This window comes from Chlorocebus sabaeus, chromosome 21, assembly GCF_047675955.1.
Source record: "Chlorocebus sabaeus isolate Y175 chromosome 21, mChlSab1.0.hap1, whole genome shotgun sequence".
Taxonomy (NCBI): Eukaryota; Metazoa; Chordata; class Mammalia; order Primates; family Cercopithecidae; genus Chlorocebus; species Chlorocebus sabaeus.
Genome location: NC_132924.1, coordinates 26,513,817 through 26,524,876, shown reverse-complemented (window position 1 = coordinate 26,524,876; position 11,060 = coordinate 26,513,817). Strand labels below are relative to the sequence as shown.

Genomic DNA, 11,060 nt, shown 5'->3' with positions numbered 1-11,060 from the left:
CACTTTAAGATTCATCAGCCTTGTATTATTAAACTTTCAGGCTGGCTGAGAACTTTACATGGATTCTCTCCTGAACCCAAGAGCTGTCCCTCAACTACAGATGAATCCTGGTCCGTGGTGCATTCCCTCAGTGGTAGGTTTTATTGTGAGTCCAGCTCTGCTCTTTGATAGGTCCTGTGTCTCCTGGAAAGCCCCTGCTCCAATACCCCACATCCCACCCACCCAGCCCTGTCCTATATTTCCATACCCATTTGCGCATTCTGGGTCTCCATTTTTTGAAGAGTCATACAAATGGCGTCATCACAGCAGAGGAATGGCGTAGTCCTTGAATGGCAGCATAGGGCCCCTGCTGAAAATAGTGATGGTATCGCGGCATGTGGAATGAAGGGAATGTGGGGCCACTCCCTTGCATGGAGCTGGCAATGGCCGATGGGGTCAGAGGCATTCCCAGTCGGCTATATGGTGGCAGAGAACCCTGGATGGGGTGAGGAATGGGTGTTGCTATGGATGCTGTGCTGGTGCCAAGAGCAGTCAGGGACTGTGGGTGCTGAAACCCAGGAAAACTGGAAGAAGATGATACCCAGGAGCTGAGAGACAAATTATCAGATGTTGTAAAGGCTGACCCTGTAAGGAAAAATACTCATTAGACTGGAAACACTGTGTCAATGTACAGATCAAGAATTAAATTATCTGTAAAGATCAATTTGTGTTTAAGAATATTTAATACATCTGTAATTTAGAAAGACAAACACACATGAGATCTGTCATAAGGCAAATCCACCTTTCTAGATAAGAAGATGTATTTACACCTCCATGGAATAGAGAATTTACTAAATGGAAAAAGACAACTCATTGGATAGCCTGCAGCCTCCCACAGAGTGGCTAAAACATTAATACCCTGACTGCAGTTAATGACCTGATTCTCTTAAAAGAAACTGCAAATACCTGGTATCTGTTCTGACCTCTGTAATGTCATAAGGAAGACTGAATGTATTAAATCTCTTCTAAGCTGTCTGGTTTCCAAAACTGTTGTGAGAACCTAAGAAAGTAAGTTTTCCTACCACAGCATCCAGAAATGTAGAATAGAGTTGACACTGAATTTTCTGACTGTACACAGTTGACCCTTGAACAACAGCGGTTAGAACCGCACGGGTCCACTTACATGCAGATATTTTTAAATACAATTTACACTGAGTGTGCCTGACCCCTCTTGCCTCACTTTCACCTCCTCCACCTCTTCAGCCTCTACAACCTCCGAGACAGCAAGACCAACCCCTCCTCTTCCTCCTCTGCCAACTCAGTGTGAAGATGAGGATGAAGATCTTTATGATAATCCACTTCCACTTAAGGAATAGTAAATATATTTCCTTTCTATGATTTTCTTAATAACTTTTTCTCTAGCTTGATTTATTATTAGAATACAGAATGTAATACATGTAACACACAGGATATGTGTGAATTGACTGTTTAAGTTACAGGTGAGGCTTCTGATCAGCAGTAGGCTATTAGTAGTTCAGTTTTAGGAAGTCAAAAGTTATATGCACATTTTGGACCACACAGGAGTTGGTTCCCTAACCACTGTGTTGTTCAAGAGTCAACTGTAATACTAGTGGTTCACTTGGACTGAGTAATAAGAAATGTCCTATGTTTTCACAGATTATATAATTTCATATTAAGGACATAAAACAACGACAGAGGACTCTCTCCCCATACGAACTTCCCTGTTCCCAGAATGGAGCACCTCTGAGCTCTTTTCTCTGGACTCTCTTCCCAGAGGCAGAGGGCTGCTCTCTAAGCCTTGGGAACAGAGAAACTTTGTTCAGTTCCTGCTGTCAACATTGGGGCCACTGCCTCTATGTAATATCCTTCATTAGGAAAATCCTCTTTTAAAAGTGTTTTCTATTTTGGTCTTTGATTCTAACAAATTATTCCTGACACAGATGGAACAGATATATTCCCTGATTTTCAGATTATGAAACTGAGGTTCAGAAGGACTTGGGGACTGCCCCCAAAGTTCAACAGCTCTTATGTACTACATCATGGACAAGTAACTCCTGATCCCTGACTCAAAGGCTCAGTTTCTTTCACTAAAAAAAAACAAACCACAGGAAACCTGCAGGCAGCATCATCGCCTATGATTCAAAGGCAAAATAATGAAATGTGTGAGAATCAGTGTAGGGGCTCTTCCTTCCCAGGGGGGCTCCTGAAATCCTTTCCGGGCATCGTGTACTCTGAGGACTGGCCGTCTCATCAATGGCCTGCCCCCATTCTCCTTTCGGTGCTCTGGCTCCCAGCAATTCCATGGCCTTGGAAGCTACCTTACCTCGATTTGGGGTTGTCTGACTCTCATCCCCCAAGACATCTTCTTCTCCTCCATAGGTACGGATGGGTGAGCGTGCATAGGAATGCTTTTGAATCAGGCTCTCCACACTTTCCCTAGGTTAGAGTGACACATCACAGGTTAACTAAAATGTAAAGGACTCAGACATACAGAGAGGTCTTAGAGGTAACTCACTAATTAGTAAAGCCATTTTCTCAGCCAAAAAGCAACCACTGCACAGAAAGATGAAATTCAAAACATGTACATTTATTCTACTGTACAGTGATACAGTGACTCCTCAGAGACATGAACTCAGGTGTATGACTGCAAGCAAACATGACTGACTAGGACATGGACAATCCCCTGAAATACTTTAAAATGAAGGACAAAGGAGTGAACAGGAGCTATGAAACCTGACCACAGGAATATGGAATTCCATGATGTGAAAAATAATGAGTGACTAAATTTACTACAAGGAGCTGCAATGACTCTTCTTACTGACTTAATCAGCTAACAAATACAAAACAAATACTCAGTTGATACAAATTGCACTGATCCAACAACCGATGAAATGTTGGCAAAAAGTTCAAATTATCATTAGTCATCAAAAGACTCTAATGCGCACCAAGAAATCAAACAAATTCATAGATCATAGTACAATATGGATAGTTTGGATAATGAACACTAAGATCCTTGTTGCTATAAGACTGAAAATTACAAAGAACCCATGAAGAAAACACAAATGGCCCATAAGGAGTTTTAGCCTCTAGGTAAATTGGTACATTGTTTTGTAGATGGTCTTCCTCCTGTAACATAGTCTATCAACCAAAGAGTGAGGTTAACTTTAAAAAATAAAAAATTATTTTGGCATTGGACAATTTGACCTTCTGCTTTAAAAAAACAAAAACAAAAACAAAAAAAGACAGTACAATTTTAGCCAATTTGTTTGCCAAAACTGCATACTGATAACAGATTAGTCTGCATGGCACACATTTCTGGAACAGCTGTGGCCCAAAGACCAATGCCAAACTGACCACCGAAGGACAAAAGAGGACTTACAAAATACATGTTAAATAAGGAAGGACAAACAAAACACCACATTTCATATTGAGGGAATAAGCACAGCAAATAAAATGTCATAATAACTTTTTAAAATGTTAACACTTCTCGACATTTCACATAAATAAGCAAACTTTACCTGTGAAAAATTACTACCTAATTCATAGTAAATTTGGTGTTGTAGAAAGCTTGTATACCCACATAGATGAAGGCATTTTATAATATATAGTATGACTATGAGGACTTAAGGATATGCCTAAAAGGAAAATTAATTCTGCAACTATTTAAGTTATATCTCTATTCTCAAATGGTTTTAGAGTAAGAAGAAAGCACCACCTCATATTGTCAAAATAACACAGCATTAACACATAGGTGTCAAAAAGAATGAGGTCATTCCATATGTACAGATATGGAATAATTTTCAAGATGCAGTAAGTGAAAAAAGTAAAATACAGAACGATATGTAAAGTATGCTACCATTTGTGAAGTTAAAACACAGGATATGTATGTTCACATATGCCTGCATGTGCATAGGATTTCTAGAATGTTCCAGTTTCCAGAACAAGAAACTGCCTAGAAGAGGTTGCCTCTGCAGGGTGAAACCAGGAACCTGAAGGATTGGAGTAGTGATTCTCAAATTTGTGTATATGTTTGAATCAACTAGGGATCTTGAAACAAACAAAAAAAACTATATTAAGATATGATTAAAATACAGAATGTGGCACATATTTAAAGTGTACGGGGCCGGGACCAGTGGCTCACGCCTGTAATCCCAGCACTTAGGCAGACCCAGGCGGGCAGATCACCCAAGGTCAGGAGTTCAAGACCAGCCTGGCCAACATGGCAAAACCCTGTCTCTATTAAAAATAAAAAAATCAGCTGGGCATGGTGGTGGGCACCTATAAACCTAGCTACTCAGGAAGCTGAGGCAGGAGAATTGCTTGAACCTGAAGGCAGAGGTTGCAGTGAGCCGAGATCATGCCACTTCACTCCAGCCTGGACAAAAGAGCGAAACTCCATCTTAAAAAAATAAAATAAAAATAAAGTGTATAGTTTGATCAGTTTGGACATATGTACGCACCAGTGACAGCACTGCCACAAGTAAAATAACAAAAATATCTAACACTTACGAAAGCTTCCTCAAGGTCCTATGCTCCATGGTCCCCATCGCAACAAACCTTTCCAAGGAAACCACTAATATAATTTCTGTTCTTGCAGATTAGTCTGCATTTTCTAAACTTTTATAAAGATGAAATCTTATCTAATATCTGGCTTTTTTTATCTGGCTTTTACTCAGCAGATTTTAAGATTTATCCTGTTGGGGCACACATTAATATTTCTTGCTATGAGTAGCATTATATTACATGGATATATTATGGTTTATTCACTTATTGATGGATATTTGACTTGTTTCAGTTTTTGAATGTTACAAATGAGGCTGCTACACATATATATGCATACTTTTTAATAAATGGACATATACTTTTATTTATCTTGGAAAGACACCTAAGGATGAAATGACTAAATTGCATGGTTAGGTATATGTGCAATTTTTAAAGAAACTACCAAACTATTTGTAAAGTAGTCATACAATTTAGCATTCCCACCACCAGTGTATGAGAATTCCAGGTCCTCTATACTCTCACTAACACCTGATATGGTCAACATTTAATTTTAGCTATTGTAATATGCATATGCTGGTATTCCATCATACTTTTAATTGTGTTCCCCCAATGACTATAATGTTGAAGATCTTTTTCTGTGCTTATTTGCTTCCATATTTCTAGCTGTTAACATTCTGTTCATTTAAAAAATCAGGTTGTTTTCTGAGTTTTGAGATTTCTTTTTCTATTCTGGGCACTGGTGTTTATAGAATATAAGATTTGCAAATACTTTCTTCTAGGTTGTGGCTTGTCTTTTCTCCTTCCTAAACAGTTTCTTTCTAAAAGCAGAGTTTTTAATTTTGATGAAGTACAATTTATCCATTTATAATTCTAAGGATCATGCTTTTGGTGCCATACTTTAAGATCTTTGCCTAACACAAGACCACAAAAGTTTTCTCCTAATTTTTTTCTGAAAGTGTTGTAGTGTGAGGTTTTATGTTTGTGTCTATGATTCATCTTGAGTTAATTTTATATATGAATGAGTTATCAATTGTTCATTTTTGTGCTTATGAATATCCCATTATTTCAACATTACTTGTTGAGAAGACTGTCCCTTCTCCATCACACACATGTGGATCTGCTCTTGGACTCTCTATTCTATTGATGTGTTTGTGGAACTTGACACCAAAACTATACCGTCTTGATTATCCTAGCTGAATAAAAGTGTTAGTACTTTTGACATTAGAATTAGTACTCTATCTTTTCTTTCAAAGTTGTTTTGGCTATTCTAGTTCTTTGCATTTCCATATGAAATTTAATATTACTTTATCAATCTCTACAAAGAAGACTCCTGTGATTTTGACCAGGATTATTTTAGATCTACATATCAATTTGTACATAACTGACATCTTAATATTGCATCCTTCAAATTATGAACCAGTATATCCTTCCATTTCATTAGGTCTTCTTTAATTTCTCTCAGCAATGTTTTTGTAGTTTTAAGTATATACATCTTGCATATCCTTTGCCAGATGTATCCCTACTTTGTATTATAGTAAATACTGCTTTTTAACTTCAATTTCTGATATTCATTTATCATAGATAGAAATACAATTTATTTTTTATATTGATCTTATATTCTGTGAACTTGCCAAACACTTATTTGTTCTAGTGGGTTTTGGAGATTTGGGGTTTTTGTATAGATAATCATGATGCCTGTACACAAAGATAGTTTTACTTCTGTCTTTCCAATCACAATGACTTTGATTTTTCCTGACTTATTGCAATGGCTAAAACTACCTGTACAATGTTGAATTGGCAGTGGTAAGAAGGGCTGGGCACAGTGGCTCATGCCTGTAATCCCAACACTTTGGGAGACCAAGGTGGGCAGATCACCTGAGGTCAGGAGTTCAAGACCAGCCTGACCAACATGGGGAAACCCTGTCTCTACTAAAAATACAAAATTAGCTGGGCGTGGTGGCCCATGCCTGTAATCCCAGCTACTCGGGAGGCTGAGGCAGGAGAATTGCTTGAACTCGGGAGCTGGAGGTTGCAGTGGGTCAAGATTGAGCCATTGCACTTCAGCCTGGGCAACAAGAGAGAAATTCCGTCTCAAAAAAAAAAAAAAACAAAGGAAAAAAGAATGGACTTGTTCTTTATCTTATAGAAAGCATTCAATTTTAAAGGTTAAAAATAACCTTTACCAGACTAAAGATTCTCTTCTATTCCTAGTTTGCTGAGAGTTTTCAAGAATTGAGGTTGAATTTTGTTAAATGCTTTTTCTGTGCTGAGATAATCATATAGTTTTTAGTTTGTCAGTATGATCATTACATCCATTGAATTTCAACTGTTAAATCGACCTTGCATTCCTGAACTAGGCTAGGCCCTAGTTATTTATGTCATATATTATCATTTTTTTAATTCAATTTCCTAAAATTCTCTTCAGAATTTTTCCATGTATATTCATGAAGAATATTGATCTTTCTCTAGTTTTAGTATCAAGATAAGGCTAGTCTCATAGAATTAGTTAAAACTCTTCCCTCCTCTTCAATTTTCTAGAAGATTTCAGGTAGAATCGTCATTATTTCTTCCTTAAATGTTTGGTATCATTCACCAGTGAATGTGGACGTAGAGTTTTCTTTGTAAAAGGTTTTTAACTACAAATTCAAAATTATCAGAGTATCTGTTTTCTCTTGAATGAGCTTTGGTAGATTCTGTCTACAAGGAATTTGTCCATTTTGTTTAAATTGTTAAAATTTTAAGCGTACATGTTCACAATATTCCTTTATTATCTTTCCTTTTAATACCTGTAGAATCTGTAGTGATATTACTCCTTTCATTCTTGATTATGGTAATTTATATTTTCTTCCCTTATTTTCTTGGTCAGTTTGACCAGCAAACGGCCAATTTTATTAATCTCTGCTTTTTGTTTCATGGATTTTTCTCTACTGCTTCCCTGTTTTCTAGTCCATCAATTTCTACTCTGACATTTATTATTTTCTTTCTTCTACTTGCTTTGGGTTTCATTCACTCTTGTCCTAGTTTCTTGAGATGGAAGATGAAGTTATTGATTTAGGACCTTTCATTTCTAAAGTAGAGATGTAGCACTATAAATTTCCTGGAAGTAATGTTTCAGCAGAATCCTGCAAGTTTTTATATGTTGTATTTTCATTTTTATTCAGTTCAAAATATTTTCTAATTTCCCTCTTGATATCTTCCTTCCCGCAAGGGTTGTTTAGACATGTGTTATTTGACTTTCAAATGTTTGGGGACTTTCAAGATATCTTCCTGTTATTTTTTCTAATATAATTCTATTACAGTCAGAGAGCACACTTTATATGACTTGAATGCCTTTAAATTTATTGAGACTTTTTTTGCGTAGGGTGTATGATCTTTATAAACATTCTGTGTATACTTGCAAAGAAGGCATATTCTGTTAATTTTAGATAATATTTTCTTTTTTTTTTTTTTTGAGATGGAGTCTCGCTCTGTCACCCAGGCTGGAGAGCAGTGGCACGATCTCAGCTCACTGCAAGCTCTGCCTCCCGGGTTCATGCCATTCTCTTGCCTCAGCCTCCTGAGTAGCTGGGACTACAGGAGCCTGCCATCACACCTGGCTAATTTTTTTGTATTTTTAGTAGAGAAAGGGTTTCACCATGTTAGCCAAGATGGTCTTGATCTCCTGACCTCGTGATCTGCCCGCCTCAGCCTCCCCAAGTGCTGGGATTACAGCCACGAGCCACTGCACCTGGCCTAATTTTAGATAATATTTTCTAAACATCAATTGGGTCAAGTTAGTTGATACTGTTGTTCAAATCTTCTGCGTCTCTACTCATTTTCTCTCTACTTGCTCTATCAATTATTAAGAAAGGGATATTAAAATTTCCAACTATGATTGTATATTTGTCTGTTTTTTCTTATACTTCTGTTAGACATAAAGATGTAGGACTGTATATTACCTTGAAGAATCGAGCCCTTTATTAGTATTAAATTATCTACTTTATACCTAGTAACATTCTTTGCTCTGAAATCTACTTTGATATTAACACAATAACTCTAAGTTTTTCAAAATTATTGTTAATATGCTACTTTTTTTCATTGCTTTACTTTCAACTTACGTCTTTACACAGAAAGCACATTTGTTACAGGCAGCATATAATCAGGTCTTACTTTTTAATTCAAAGCAATCTCTGCTTTTTGAGATATTTAGTGCATTTATATTTAATGTGATTATTGATATAGTTAAGTTGAAGTCTGGCTATTTGTTTTCTATTCGTCCCATCTGTTCTTTGTTATATCTTTCCTCTTTCTTGCTTTCTTTTGGGTTTTCTTTAAATGATTTCATTTCATATCCTTTGTTGGTTTATTAGATATAACTTTGTTTTGTTATTTTCGTAAATGACTTAGGATTTATAGTAAATATCTTTAACTTGTCACAATCTGCCTTCAAGTGATATTAAATCTTTCAAGTTAGTATAAGACCCTCAAAATAATATATTTTCATTTCTCCCTTACAGCCATTGTGCCATTCTTGTCAAACATTTTATTTTTTACATAAACTCTATTCTAATTGTTATCATATTTGTTTAAAAGGTTAACTATCTTTTTAAAATATTTAATTAATAATAAAAAATTAAATCTACTTATCCATGTAGTTCTTATTCCTGTGCTCTTCATGCCTTTGTTTACATCCAGATTGACATCTGGTATAATTCTCTTTCTGGTTGAGGGACTTCCTTTAACATATCTGTGCCGCAGTTTGCTGGTGGTGAATTCTTCGCCTTTTGTATGTCTGAAAAAATCTTTATTTTGCTTTTGTTTTCTTGAAAGATATTCTTGCTGGGTAAAGAATTCTAGTTAACAGAGTTGATTTCTCTTTCAGTACAGATGATCCCCAACTTGCAATGGTTCAGCTTACAAATTTTCAGCTTCACAATGGTGCAAAAGCAGTAGGCATTCAATACAGTCCTCGGCTTATGATGGTGTTATATCTGGACTTAGACACTTTTGACTTATATTTTCAATTTATGATGGGTTTATCCAACCATGACCCCATTGTTAGTCAAATAGCACCTGTTCTTTAAAAATGTTGCTTCACGGTCTCCTCATTTACTTTGTTTCTGATGAGAAATCTGTTCTCATCCTTATCTTTGTTCCTCTTATGTAATATGTCTATCATTCTCTGGCTGTTTTAATATTTTCTTTATACCACTAGTTTTGTGTAATTTGACTATAACATAATTTGGTATTATTTCTTCTTGCTTTTTGAGCTTGGGTTTGTTGGGCTATTTTGGATTGTGTTTACAATTGTCATTAAATTTGAAAAATTTTTAGATTTTTTGGGGGTGTATATTTTTTGTCCCACCTCCCAACTACCTTTATGGTCTCCAATTACACAGATATTAGGCCACTTAAAATTTTCCCACAATTGACGTGCTTTCAATTTTTAAAAATTTATCTTTGCTCCTTGTGTTTCATTTGGGATAGTTTCTATCACTATGTCTTTCAAGTTCACTAATCTTTTCATCTGCCATGTCTAATCTGCCAATAATCCCATCCAGTATATTTTTCATTTTACACACTGCCATTTTCATCTTTAGAATTATGACTTTGATTTTTGGTAAATCTTCTACATCTCTCCTTAATTTCTGGAATGTATGGAATGTAATCATAAAAAGTGTCTGAATGTCCTTGTTATTAATTAGAATAGCTATGTGAGTTATGACTTAATTTCAACTGATTATCTCTTCATTATAGGTCATATTTTTCAGCATCTTTGCATTCCTGGTAATCTGTAATTAGATACGAGGCATTGCCAGTTTTGTCAGGTACTGAATTTTTTAAATTCTATTTATAAAGACATAAATATAAGACATGTGTTGAGGTTTCTTTTGGGATATAGTTAAGTTACCTGGAAATAATTTGATCCTTTGGGAGTTTGTTTTCAAGATATTTTAAGTAGGACTGGAACACTATTTAGTTGAGGGCTAATTTTTCTTCACTACTGAAGCAAAACCCTTCTGAATACTCTACCAAATGCCTTCTAAATCACAAGGTTTTCCAGTCCAACTGATTACAACAGGCATTATCTCTGGGTGAGCACAAGGTACTGTTTATTTCCCCCTAATCTTTTCAGGTGCTCTTCTCTGCAGCCTCTGGTAGCTTCATCATATGGATTCCCTTAGCAAATCGCAGCTGAACACTCAGAAGGGATCCTCTATAAATCTTTGGAGTTCTTTAGGATCCTCTGTAGATCTTTGAGTGCTTTTTCCATGCAGCTTTCACCTCTCCTATTGTCTTTCCTATGAATTCTCACTGTCTTGGTCTCTGCAAACTCAGCTCCAACCTCTCAACTCAGGGAGTCTGGTGGACTCTGCCTGTATTCTCCCCCACTGCCCTCATTTGTTTCCCATCCATCAGAGATTATTGTCTTTTGTTGCCTGATATCCAGTATCATAAAAAGCATTGTTTTTGCATATTTTGTATGTTTCTTAGTTGTTTCAGGCAACAGGGTATATTCGGCCTTTGCAGCTTTACCTTTACTAAAAGCAATGTCTCTCCAGGGGAACTTCTAAAAA

General features: G+C 36.2%; 1 protein-coding gene across 2 annotated transcripts in view; it reads right to left on the bottom strand.

Annotated features, from left to right (window-relative positions):
• Nucleotides 1-231: 231 nt before the first annotated feature.
• TBX20 (T-box transcription factor 20) overlaps nucleotides 232-11,060 on the bottom strand; it is a 53,839-nt gene continuing 43,010 nt past the window's right edge. For both annotated transcript variants that reach the window (XM_007981629.3, XM_007981628.3), the window contains 2 exons: nucleotides 2,324-2,436; nucleotides 232-624 (listed from right to left, as the gene is read on the bottom strand). In XM_007981629.3, coding sequence (XP_007979820.1) covers nucleotides 284-624; nucleotides 2,324-2,436 — 454 coding nt within the window. In that variant the 3' untranslated portion in view covers nucleotides 232-283. The remainder of the gene's footprint in view (nucleotides 625-2,323; nucleotides 2,437-11,060) is intronic.